Below are 14,047 nucleotides of genomic sequence, written 5' to 3' on the forward strand. Positions count from 1 at the left end.
AAGTTGCATCCAGAATATACAAAGAACATACAACTCAGCAATAAAAAGACAAGTAATTCAATTTAAAAATAGGTGGAGGATTTGAATAGACATTTCTCCAAAGATGATATGCAAAAGGCCAATAAGCACACTAAAAGATGTTCCACATTATTAGTCATTACAAAAATGAAAATCAAAACCATGAGATACCACTTCACATGCATTAGGGTGGTTAAAAGCAAAAAGAAAAGAAAAAAAATAGATAATAACAACTGTTGATGAGAGGGGAAAACCGAAACCTCATACCTTACGGTGGGATTGCAAAAAATGATACTGCTTCTTTGGAAAATTGCTTGGGTGCAGTTCCTCAAAATGTTAAACAGTTACCACATGACCCATAAATTCCATTCTACACCCAAGAAAAATGAAAATGTATGTCCAACAGAATCTTGTACATAAATGTTCATAACAGCATTATTCACAACTAGAGGCCCAGTGCACGGATTCATGCACAGGTGGGGTCCCTCAGCCTGGCCAGCACCCTCTCACAATCCAGGACCCCTCAGGAGATGTAGCAGTGCCGAAGCGGCAGGCAACCCGGGAGGAGCCCCAGCTGGGGCCAGGCGCAGCTCCACTGCCACTCATCCTAGCTCCACTGCACCTGCCACCACCACCACCACCCCTACCCCACCCCCCACCCATAGCACTGACACGGAGGCTGGAGAGGCTCCCACCGCGGCAGTTGTGCTCACCAGCCATGAGTCCAGCTTCTGGCTGAGCAGCACTCCCGCTGTGGAGCACACTGACCACCAGGGGGCAGCTCCTGTGTTAAGTGTCTGCCCCCTGGTGGTCAGTGATCATCATAGCAACCAGTCAACTGGTTGTTTGGGTCATTTGGTCATAACGGTCACTTAGGCTTTTATATATATAGATAGCCCTCAAATGGAAACAGCTCAAATATATATCAACTAATGAATGAATAAACAAAATGTGCTATGTCAATTAAGTAGAATATTATTTAGCAGTAATATTCTAGGGCAGCCGTGGGCAAACTATGGCCCACGGGCCGGATCCGGCCCGTTTGAAATGAATAAAACTAAAAAAAAAAAAAGACCGTACCCTTTTATGTAATGATGTTTACTTTGAATTTATATTAGTTCACACAAACACTCCATCCATGCTTTTGTTCCGGCCTTCCAGTCCAGTTTAAGAACCCATTGTGGCCCTCGAGTCAAAAAGTTTTCCCACCCCTGTTCTAGGGAGACGGGGAGGGGGAGGGGGAGGGAGAGAGGGAGAGGGAGAGGGAGAGGGAGAGGGAGGAGGAAGGGAAGGGGAAGGGGAAGGGGAAGGGGAAGGGGAAGGGGAAGGGGAAGGGGAAGGGGAAGGGGAAGGGGAAGGGGAAGGGGAAGGGGAAGGGAAGGGAAGGGGAAGGGAAGGGAAAGGGAAGGGAAAGGGAAGGGAAAGGGAAGGGAAAGGGAAGGGAAGGGAAAGGGAAAGGAAAGGGAAAGGAAAGGGAAGGAAAGGGAAGGAAAGGAAGGGAAAGGGGAAAGGGGAAAGGGGAAAGGGGAAAGGGGAAAGGAAAAGGAAAGGAAAGACCATACAAATTGGGAAGGAAGAAGTAATATTGTCTGTGTTTACAGATAACACATTTTCTATAGAAAACCCTAAAGACACCACCAAAAGACTAAAAACAAATTCAGTAAAGTTACAGAATACAAAATCAATATACAAAAATCACTAATAATGAAATATCTGAAAGAGAAATTAAGATAATGCTATTTACAATAGCATCAAAAACAATAAAACATTTAGAAATTAATTTACTCAAGGATGTAAAGGATCTGACACTGCAAACTACAAAACACTGATGAAAGAAATTGAAGACACAAATAATTGAAAAGATCTAGTCAATGTTTATGGATTGGGTGAATTAAAATATCCACACTGCCTGGTTAAAGTGGTTCAGTTGGTTCCATGCACCCAAAGGATGCCAGTCTGATTCAGGAGCAGGGCACATGTCCAGGTTGCAGGCTCGATCCCTGGTAGGGGGCATGCAGGAGCCAGACAATTGATGTTTTGTTCTCACATCAATGTCTCTCTCTCTCTCTCTCTCTCTCTCTCTCTCTCTCTCTCTCTCTCTCTCTCTCTCTCTCTCCTTTCCCCTCTCTCTAAAAATAAATGTTTAAAAAATATTTTAAATGTCCATACCACATCCAAAATTATCTACATATTCAATGCAATCCCTATCAAAATTCCAAAGACATATTTTACAGAAATAGAATCCTAAAAATGCATATGGAACCACAAAAGACCATGATTAGACAAAGCAATCTTGAAAAAGAACAAAGCTGGAGGCATCACATTTCCTCATTTTACAAAGCTATAGTAATCAAAACAGTGTGGTATTGGTATAAAAATTGTCCAATTAGTGGAAGAGAATTGAAAGCCCAGAAAGAAACCTATGCAATTAATTTTTGACAAATGTGCCAAGAATATGCAATGGGGAACAGTCATGGTATTATAAAAACTGACTTTCCACATGCAAAAGAATTAAACTGGATCCCTATCTTATACCTTATGCAAAAATCAACTCAAAATAGTTTAACAACTTGAAGTAAGACCTGAATCTGTAAAAACCCTACAAGAAAACTAAGGGAGTAAGATCCTTGACATTGGTTTGGCAATAGTTTTTGGGATTTGACAACAAAAGCAAAAATAAGTAATTAGGACTACCTCAAACTAAAATGTTTCTGCACAGCAAAGAACCCATATCAAAATGAATCCAAATCCATCATCAACCTATGAAATGGGGAAAAATATTCCATAAGGGGTTAATACCCAAAATATTCAAAGAATTGACACAATGCAGTAGCAAGAAGGAGAAGAGGGAGGGGTGGGGAAGAGGGATGGGGAGGGGAGAGGGAGGGAAGGGAGGGGAAGGAGGGGAAGGGGTTTGGGGGAGGGAGGGAGGAAGGGAGGAGGAGGAGGAGGAGGAGGAGGAGGAGGAGACACACAAATAATCCCATTTTAAATGGCCAGAAGACCTGAATACACATTTTTCCAAAGAAGACATACAAATGGCCAACAGGTATATGAAAAAGTGCTCAATATCACTAATCATCAGGGAAATGCAAATCAAAATCACAATGAGATATCACCTCGCACATATTAGAATGGCTATTATCAAAGAGACAAGAGATAACAAGTATTGCTGAAGATGTGGAGAAAAAGAAACCCTTGTACACTGTTGGTGGGACTTGGTATAGCCATTTGGAAAACAATATGTAAGTGCCTCAAGAATTTAAAAACAGGACTACCATATGATCCAGCAATTCTACTTCTGGGTAAAAATCCATCCAGAGGAAGTGAAATCATTATCTTGAAAAGATATCTGAACTCCCATGTTCATTGTAGGCTACTGATAATAGCCAGGGTATGGAAACAACTTAAGTATTTATTGATGGGTGAGTGAATAAAGAAATGTGGTATATATACACAAAGGAATATTATTCAGCCTTTAAAAAAAAGAAACCCTGCCATTTGCCACAAGATGGAGGAAACTGGACAGCATTATACAAGAGAAATAAGCTAGACAGAGGAAGACAAATATGTAAGATATCACTTACATACAGAACAAGAAAAAAAAGTCAAATTCATAAAAAACAGGAACTTGAATGGTAGTTGCCAGAGGCTAGTGGATGGTTCAAATGGGGAGAGGTTGGAAAAGAATACAAACTTTCAGTTATAAGATTAATAAGATCGGAGGATCTAATATGTATCATGACTCTAGTTGATAACACTATATTATACAATTAAATTTGCTAAGAGAATAGAACTTGTGCTCTCACCAAAAGTAATGGGTGTGTTAAATTGAGTGTGGGAATCCTTTCACAATAGATACATATGCCAAATCATCACATTGTATACTTCATATATATTACAATTCCATTTGTCAATTATACTTTAATAAAGCTAAAAAAAAAGACTGAAATCAATAAAAAAGTATGAATATCTTAACTGAAAATGTAGAATATAATATGATGTGTGTTTATTTTTTTAATATATTTTATTGATTTTTTACAGAGAGGAAGGGAGAGGGATAGAGAGTTAGAAACATCGATGAGAGAGAAACATCGATCAGCTGCCTCCTGCACACCTCCCACTGGGGATGTGCCCACAACCAAGGTACATGCCCTTGACCGGAATCAAACCTGGGACCTTTCAGTCCGCAGGCTGATGCTCTATCTACTGAGTCAAACCGGTTAGGGTGTGTGTTTACTATAATAGTGCTCAAACATGTATTTCCATGACAGGATGAATGGAAACAAGGGTAAATAAACATGATTATTCAATGAGAGAGAGAGAGAAAGAGAACCACTGACACTTTTGATGCAAAATAAAAGAGTCATAATAAATATTCCCAAAGTGGCAGAGTGTCAGTAAATATAGCCCCTGGGACAGTCTTAGCTAATATATCATTTGTCTATAGTGGTTAAAAAAATAGTAAAGTCAATATACATGAAAATATGTTCCTTGGAACATAATATAAAAATGCAGAATAACAGTGGCTGAGAATTTGGGTGATATTGGCACGTGATTCCCTCTTTGAAGAGAGGAAATGGAATATTTAAGAAGACAGTCATCACAATGTAGATTGTAAAACAATGAGCCAAGATAAAAGCATTGCCTACAATAAACTGTTCAGAATCTGTCCCTTTCCAAACTGTCCTGCTGGGTGTTGGTAGGGGAGAGCACCACTGTGGTGGAATAATTCTGAAACAATATCACCAATTTTATTGCATCCTGGTTCCATTTAAAATTACTGTGAAGATTTTATAATAAAATCCTACTTATTCAGCAAATTTATTGAATCAAATATTTTTTCTCCAAGCTCTATATATTCTTTTCATGTTTTATGCCATACTGTCCACAAAATATTTAGGTGATCTACAAAACTGCCATCTGTGGAAACAAATGAAGATTTCATATGTGAAATTAAGAGTTATTTCACTCATTTTTCATCATTTTATATTTTTCATTCTTTTTCACTTATATATTTCTCAAAGTCTCTTTCAATAGTATTTGAAAGGCTTCCTAATGTTTATTACTGCAGAAAAGATAAATATTCATAATACATGGAAAAAATATAAATTTATTCTCCTAATTTTATAAAAATTGTGTATATCTCTGAAATGTCAGCATTATTTTTGTGCATGCATATATATAAATACAATTTTATGTGATAAAAAATGTCTGGAAAGAATAATGAATGTTAATGGTGATCATCTTTAGACAATGAAAGTTTGAGTGATTAAGCTTCTTTATAGCCCTATCCAGTTTGCTCAGTGGATAGAGCTTCAGCCTGTGGACCAAAGGATCCCAGGTTCAATTCCAGTCAAGAACACATACCTTGCTTGCAGGAGGCAACCAACCAATGAATTTCTCTCACATCGATGTTTCTCTCTGTCTTTTCCTCTCTCTTCCACTCTTTCTAAAAATCAATGGAAAAATATCCTTAGGTGAGGATTAACAATAAATAAGTAAATAAGGTTTCCTTTAAAAATAAAAAAAAAAGATAAACTTCTTTATAATACTCTATATTTCCAAGTTTCCTAAAATAATCATGTATTATCAAAAAAGAACATTAAAGTTATAAAACCAATAAACCATTTTGATATACTTAAGGGAGAATAAATACCTCATCTCCAACATTAACCAGTAAGATTCTGTGATTTAAGGCTAGGAAGAATTAATTTATCTGGCATGGGGCAGGGGAAGGTGGGGTGAAGAAGAGCAGGAGAGAACCAGTAATTCAAGTTGTATATTAATCTTCCAAAGACTAACTTATCACTGCTTTCCTGCAAATCTTCTATATAAATAGTGAGCATTTAACTAATTGGTCCAACTGAAATTTTCAGCACATCTCTCTGTCCACTCGTCCCTACAAACCCATACCACTACCATCAATACTAGCACTACCATATCGTCAAAACCTGAGGATTTCAACCTCCACTTCCATCCTACAAACAAGAAAACTGAGACCCTGTAAGGGTAACTGACTCTCCCAAGTCTGTATCATACTTTCCAAGAGCCTTTATGTCATTTGGTTTAGTTCTTCTCATCATTACCAGTTTCCTGCCTTGAAGCCCTTTAATTTCCATGGTCATGACCAAAATAGAAAATCTAATATTCTCTACTACCCAAATCTCTACTGCTGTATGAGGAAGGGGGGAGTATCTACAGAATACAAGTACAGTGCATCAAAGTAGTTATTAGTGTTTATATTAGTTAGCAGTTAGTTAGTTAGTTAGTTAGTTAGTTATAGTATTGGGTCCTCCTTATTAGTCATTAGAAGACTACTAGCTGTCATTAGGCCTCTTGGCTAGCCCATTCTAAATACCCAGGATCTGACAGGATTTCCTAAGTCCATGGAAACCAACCACAAATTTCAAGTCAAAGCAAAAAAGAACATTAAAGTTATAAAACCAATGGTCAAAGCAAAAGGAAAGAATCTTCTTGAGGCCTTGGCAATTTCACTTCTAAGGTTAGATTAATGTTTGCTGCAGGACTGGGCTGGACAGGAAAAACTAGGATGGAAACCATGTTGGTCTATAAAGTGTGATGCTTTCAAATGCAAGTAACAGACCCAAAATTTGCCAGTATTGCAAGTCAAAGAGAGTCCAAGACAGCAACCACAGGAGGACCAGCTGAGTCCTCCTTAGGAAACCAATTCCCTTTCCAGATGTCTCTACAAGACAGAACAACCTAAACAGAAGTTGGAATCCAAAGTTTAAACTAAGCAAAGAAATGTGTCTAAACAGCATAGTGAAGCAAAGGAAAACATCTCAAAGTTTAATTTAGTTTTACCCCAGTGGGAATGCTACTGATCTAGGACAAGGACTGACTGCCCAGATTTCTATGATGTTAAAGTCCTTCCTTCTGGCATGTTCCAATCCAGAGAGAAGCAGGGCTTGTGGGTGCCTGTGCCTGTCACTGCAACAAAGCAGCATGGCTCCCCTCTGGGGAGACTCCAGAGTTCTGAAACGTTGTTCCACAAAGTAACGGTTGAATAGCCAAAAGGTGGAAGCAACCCAGTATCCACCAACAAATAAATGGATGGACAACATATGGCATATACATACAATGGAGTATTATTTAGCCTTAATAAAGAAGACAATTTTGACATATGCTACAACATAGATGAACTATGAAGACATTATACTAAGTGAATTAAGCCAGTCACAAAAGGACAAATATTGTATGGCTCTCCTTACGGGAGGTACCAAGAATAGTCAAATTCAGAGACAGGAAGTGGACTGATGGTTGCCAGGGGCTGGGAGAGGCAGGGGAAATGAGTTGTTTAATGCAGTCTTAGTCAGGGAGGATTAAAACATTCTGGAGATGGATGGTGGTTATGGCTGCATACCAATGGGAATGTACTTAATGCCACAGGAGTATACAATTAAACACGGTTAAAATTGTAATTTTATGCCAAAACCGGTTTAGCTCGGTGGATAGAGTGTCGGCTTGCGGACTGAAGGGTCCCAGGTTCGATTCCGGTCAAGGGCATGTACCTTGGTTGCGGGCACATCCCCAGTAGGAGGTGTGCAGGAGGCAGCTGGTCGATGTTTCTCTCTCATCGATGTTTCTAATTCTCTATCCCTCTCCCTTCCTCTCTGTAAAAAATCAATAAAATATATTTTTTAAAAAAATTGTAATTTTATGTTATATGTGTTTTACCACAATTAAAAAAATCATCTCAAAGAATATTTTCTTGACACAGTATGAAGTCTTAATCTTTTAATAACATGCTTCAATTTCAGGCATCGTTCTTAGTCTACTAGAAATGTTATTTTTTTAATATATTTTATTGATTTTTTTACAGAGAGGAAGGGAGAGGGATAGAGTTAGAAGCATCGATGAGAGAGAAACATAGATTAGCTGCCTCCTGCACACCCCCTACTGGAGATGTGCCCACAACCAAGGTACATGCCCTTGACCAGAATCGAATCCGGGACCCTTCTGTCCACAGGCCGATGCTCTATCCACTGAGCCAAACCGGTTAGGGCAGAAATGTTGTTATTTTACAGAGCAAAGACAGTGTCTTTTCAGCCCCCACACCTCCCACATAAAGGGTGCTCAACAAATATTTGTTGAATGAATGAGCTTGGATGCTTTTCCTTTTTAAAATAATTTCTACGTGTCACCCTTCTACAAACTGCATTACTGACATATTTTGCTACAGATGCTTTCAGTATTTGGCCATTTGAGGGAACTGAGTTAGCAAGATTTTACATAAATACTATGATAACAGAAGCAGGAACGTTTGTGTCTAGTTCAGAAATGCTGAGAGAAAACAAGCCTTTGTGCATACAAAGATGCTTGCATTCTTACTGGATGAAGCCCTGATAAATCTGGTCTTGATACTAAAGGCTGATGCTGATTTTTCCCAAAAATGACAAACTAGTAAAAACTCAACAACAATAATACATGTAACAAAAAATGTCAGACATATATAAAGTAAAATATAATATTTTTTACTCACATAGTACAGTCATTGGCTTTAACTTGAGAAATTCAGCTTTCCCCCAACTTCATAATAGATTTCTCTATTACAATACAGAGGAGTTAGACTCTAAATGCTTCCTAATTCTAAATCTTTGGGCCAGCTATTGTCCTCCTCCATTTGAAACTTTCCAGCAATAAAGACAAGAGTCACCTTAAATCTGATCTCTACTAGATTGAATGGATTCTACTTTTGGTGTTCACTCAAATGACAGTGCTCCCAAAGAGTCTCTCTCTCCATAGGGTAAGAAGCCACCAACATCAAAAAATCAAGTCTAATTCCTTATTTTATGAAAATGATAGTGCCCCCTGGAGGCAGAAATCCATGTTCCACAAATTCTGCACTTGAGAGAGAATAATCTGATGACAATGGAGTAATTTCACGTTTTAAAAAATCACCTTCAGCAAAATAGAGAATAAATAGTATTATGTAAACATTGTATCTTAGTTTATTCAACCTCTTGATTTAAAAAAGTGTAATTTTGCTGAAAGAAAACAAAAGTCCTCAAAAAAATTGCTATAAGCCATAGTTCTCTGCCATCCCAGCCTTGGGTTTCCATAGCTATAGTGCAGGACAAGAATTATTTATAGTTAAAAGACATGTCAGTTAGCTCAGCTTACTAAAGTTCAAAATGCATTTGGCTGCCCACTGCTAAAGCCTAGTTTAAAAAGCTGTTATCTGTTACCAAGGCCAACCATCCAAACAATTTGAACTTGGGTTCATTATAATCCTGTGACCGAATCAACCCCAAGAGCAGCAACCAGAAGCCACTTCCTGGCGCTCTCCCTGCTTCACAATTCTGACCTGATTTTGAAGGTTCAGTTCCCCTCTCAAGTCTCCTCCCATGCAAGCCTTTGTTCTTGTGACTTTTTTAGATCTCAAGATTATCCCCCTTCACTTATATGAATTACTCAAGAGTGGCCATAGATACAGGCCAAAAATCTACAGGAATTCAGAAAAGGAGGCCATTGGTAACATTAAGAAATGTTGAAACAGATTTGTGAAGCAAACAGAGTGTTGTGAAAGATAGGTGGAAATTCCCAGTATCACAAATGTGAGATATATCAAATTTACAGCCAAACATTATACATAGCTAATGCTAGACAACTGTGTCTAATTTCGATTTTAGAATTATCTCAGTACCAAAGTCAACGATGAATGATTATACTTGATTCATGGTCACGTCTACTCATCACTGTTTTCTATTCCTCTAACTGGTTTATGTACATTACATGCCAGATTTCTTGAATGTTTAGATGCTACTTTTATATCCCCACTGTACTTAGCAGGAAGACATGTACTTAGACTTCCATGTCTATATGTTCAATAAATTTCTGATAAATGTAAAATAAATGGCAGCAATTCCTTCTGTCTAATCACAACTGTAGAAACTGTGAAAGCTGGTTGTTATATAAGTGAACCAGCCCACATCTCTGGAGTGTTTGAATTTATGAGACTGTTAATTGATGATTCAGCTTCTAGCAGCCATAGTTACTTCTACAGGTATGTATACAATGAATTTTGGATTAATAATCTAGTTAATTATAAATAAAATAATGCATTCATGCACTCAACAAATATTTATTGAGTTCTCTTCCACTTGCCAGTAGGGAACAAAACAGACACAAATCCCTGAACTCTTTAAGTTTATATTAGAGTGAGGGGAACAAATGATACAAAATATAAATAAGTAAAATAGAGCATGATGATGCTAAGAAGAAAACCAGGACAGAGAATAGCAATATGAAGAACTGCAATTTATACTGGCAATGACAACACCTGAAAGAAGTGAGGGAGTGAACCATGCCAATATCTGGGAAAGACCATTCCAACCAGAGAGACCACCAAATGCAAAGGCTCGAGGAAGCCAAACTGGCAGGAACATGTGAAAGAAGGATGGAATAGCAGGAGACGACTTCAGAGATATGGGATGGAGGACAAAATCATAGAGGGCATTGTAGTTCATTATGGAAACTGAGGCTTTTACCTAGGTTGAAAAGCAATGGAGAATTATGACAGAGATGTGACATGATATGACACATTTTTAAAGGATCCTGCTAGCTAACATGTTGAAAATAGAACAAAGGCAAATGAGAGCGGAAGCTGAAAAACCAGTTAGAAGGCCATTGCAACAATCCAAGCCAGAGCTAATAGTGGCGGGCACCAGAGTACGTAGTAGCAATGGTGGTGGTAATGACTGGGAGAATTACAGGTTCATTTTGAAAGTAGAGTTAATAAGTCTAACCCTCATTTTTTTCAAACCCTCATGTCAAAGGTTGACTTTCAATAGATTGCACTGAAGGAATTGCCTGCTACGTACAAACCGCCACCCAAAAGAAGCAGGTTATCTACAAATGATTTAGCACCAACTTGCTGAGTGATTGAATGTGGGATGTAAAAAGTTTTGTCCTGAGCAATTGAAAGAATAGAGTTGTCACACTGAAACAGGAAGAACAGTGAGAGAAGCATGTTAGAGTAGAAAACTATCAGGAGTTCAGTTTGGGATACAAATTTGAAATGCCTCTTAGACATCCATGTGGATGTTTCAAGAAGGGATATACAAGTGTAAATCAGAGAAATACAGTCTGAAGATTGACCACTTAGATCAAGTTCTCTAGAAATGGAGCCTGTGATGGAGGTTCTTATTGCAAGTGAATTTTTAAGGAACTGCTTTTAGGAGGAACCTGTAGAAAAGAAGCTAGACCAAAGAGAGAGAGAGAAAGAGAGAGAGAGAAGTGGTTTGGGGATTAATCTAGATTCAGTTTGATACTATGGGAGATGTGGAATGTAGATTGCTAAAAACCTGAACCCCTAAATTCTGTCAAATCTTTACCAATAGAGACAACTCTTCCTCCCTTATCTGAGGAAGTTGGTCATCCCTTCCCTACAGAGCCTGTAACAGACTCATTGTAAGGCATTGCTGATCCTACTAATGACCCACCCACCTCCTCTCATTGCTTCTACACCTATAACCAGACTCAAGTCCCAGCAGACCCAAGAGGACACGACACAAACTGTGACCCGTGAGTAGGTCTGATACACAAAATCCTAGAGGAAGACTGCTGGATCAAAGGGTGCATACATTAGTAAATTTGATGGGTACTGCCAAATTGCCTTTCATAGAGACTGTATTATTGTATACTCCCATTAGAAATATTTCCCCAATAATCTGGCAAAGTGTTATCAAAGTTTAGAAGTTTTGCCAAATGGGCCTGACCGGCGTGGCTCAGTGGCTGAGTGTCGACCTATGCACCAGGAAGTCACAATTCGATTCCTGGTCAAGGCACACGCCCAGGTTGTGGGCTCCCCAGTGGATCCCCAGTGTGAGGTGTGCAGGAGGCAACCAATCAATGATTCTCATCATTGATGTTTCTCTCTCTCTCTCTCTCTCTCTCTCTCTCTCAACCAATCAATGATTCTCATCATTGATGTTTCTCTCTCTCTCTCTCTCTCTCTCTCTCTCTCTCTCTCTCTCTCTCTTCCTCTCTGAAATCAATAAAAATACATATTTTTAAAATAGCTTTGCCAAATGGATAGTTAAAAATGGCATCTCAGTATGGTTTTAATTTTCATTTTTCTTATTATAAATTAGGTTGATTGTCTTTCGCATGTTTAAGGACCATTTACATTTCCTTTGCTGTGAATTATATATTTGCATTATTTGCTCTTCCTCTTCTACTTTTGGGTGGTTGCTCTTTTTCCTATCATTTCTAAAAGCTCTTGATAGAGATTAAACTTTCATTATGAAGATATTTTCTCAGCTTATTACATCTTTTGTAAGTTTCTTATGAATTTTTATTATGCAGAATTCTTTTACTTTCATTGATTAATCTTTTCTGAGTTTAAAGATTTTCTACACCCCAAGGTTTTTGTTTGTTTTTTGTTTTTGTTTTATTTCAATACAAGGCTTTTATTGTACATTTTTATAGTTTCACAAACAACTGTGACAAATCATTTGGCATCTTGATGTTTCCATAGCTGGACAACTGAGATCTTTTTCATCAGCCTGCTGAACTATTCCTTTTTCAGAAACATAGATACCATCCAAAAATTTTCTGATATCCTGTTTTTAACTGTTGTGGCTTGCTGAATTTGATACAAGTTCAATGTCATTTCTTTCAAGAATCAACTCATCTTTCTGGGCTTGAGATACTGAACAAGCAATGCCTGACCTCATCCCAACTCTGCGGATGTATTTTTCGCCCAAGAAATTTCTAATTTCAACAAGAGAACCATTCTCCTTAATAATGACATTGATGGGGAAGTGAGCGTACACAGACCTCATCTTGTAATGGAAGCCCAGTGTAACACCCTTGATCATGTTCTGTACATGACTGCAGATAGTGTGAACTGTAGCCAGTTCCTTTCTATTTCCCCACCATTTGTCAACCCAGAGCCTCTTCTTTTTCTTTCCAAGGAGACTGAGCTCTACATTGATGTGGTTCAAGTCCCTCCACAGGGTGCCTCTGGGGCCCTTCACAATAACAGTGCATCTCTTCAGAGTGATGTCCACATTTTCTGGGCTGTCCACAGTCCGATTGCTGAGAATGGTCTTCATCCTCGCAGTAGATGCGGCAAAGAGCTACACCCCAAGGTTTTAAGAGAATCCTCATCCTCCCATTTTTTTCCAGTAATTGTACTTTTTCTTTTTTAACTTTAAAATACTGTATTTGATTTGGACTTTATACTGGTATAGAGTTTGAAGTATGGCAGCACCTTCATTTGTTTTTTCAGGTGGCCATCCTGTGATCTCAATACCAGTTATTAAAGGATTTATTTTTTCTGATTTGAAATATTTTTACCTATACTGAATTTACACCAAATTCCCATATTATAGGTATTCACTTTCTGGACTGTCTATTCTACTGGGGTATAGTCACACACACTTTTTAAATTTTGAGGTATGATAGAACTTGTCTACCTTCATCATTTTCTTTTTTTTTTTGGCTTCTTTCAATTTCCATAATAACCTTAGAATATGTTAGTTTTATTTTTATAAGTTAAGAGAGAGAGGAAAGTTGGCAATGAGTTAATAGTAAAGGTTGTTTTAAGCCACTGTTAGGATAATCTGTAATACAGCAACAGTAACTGTAATACATGCATACCAGGGGCTCTTTTGCATTTCAGAGTGAGACTTTTTTTCTGCAGAAAGTATATTTCACTGGAATTTTAGCTTTGTGCCCCTGACTCCTCTCCATACTACTTCTTTCATTTTCTCTTTGGATTCTACCTGATCTCATCTGTGATTGGCAGTGATTTCACATCATCTGAAATTTGTGGATTATCTATCTCTTACCTTCACTGAAAATGGAGTTTTTAGAGTCCTTTCCAACTTTCTTGTTGCTTTTGCATAATATCCATGGAAAGAGGGGGATTTATGCAGTTGTGCTTATTGCAAAAGTCATTGTTTTTTAATGTGTACTTCCATAATCAACAGGGGTGATAAGTGCCTTTTCACATTTTACTTGGTGATATCTAATCTATTATCTATTTTTCTCATAT

General features: G+C 38.1%; 1 protein-coding gene across 1 annotated transcript; it reads right to left on the bottom strand.

The window, feature by feature from the left end:
* Window positions 1-12,599: 12,599 nt before the first annotated feature.
* LOC118665717 (60S ribosomal protein L9-like) lies at window positions 12,600-13,121 on the bottom strand. Its single transcript, XM_036327010.1, has one exon. The coding sequence runs from the start codon at window positions 13,101-13,103 to the stop codon at window positions 12,615-12,617; it is 489 nt and encodes a 162-aa protein (XP_036182903.1). The 5' UTR covers window positions 13,104-13,121; the 3' UTR covers window positions 12,600-12,614.
* Window positions 13,122-14,047: the final 926 nt, after the last annotated feature.

This window comes from Myotis myotis, unplaced genomic scaffold, assembly GCF_014108235.1.
Source record: "Myotis myotis isolate mMyoMyo1 unplaced genomic scaffold, mMyoMyo1.p scaffold_m19_p_11, whole genome shotgun sequence".
NCBI lineage: Eukaryota > Metazoa > Chordata > Mammalia > Chiroptera > Vespertilionidae > Myotis > Myotis myotis.

Excerpts from the sequence above, each read along its gene's own strand:
- LOC118665717 (XM_036327010.1), bottom strand. The coding sequence starts at position 13,103 with ATGAAGACCATTCTCAGCAATCGGACTGTGGACAGCCCAGAAAATGTG.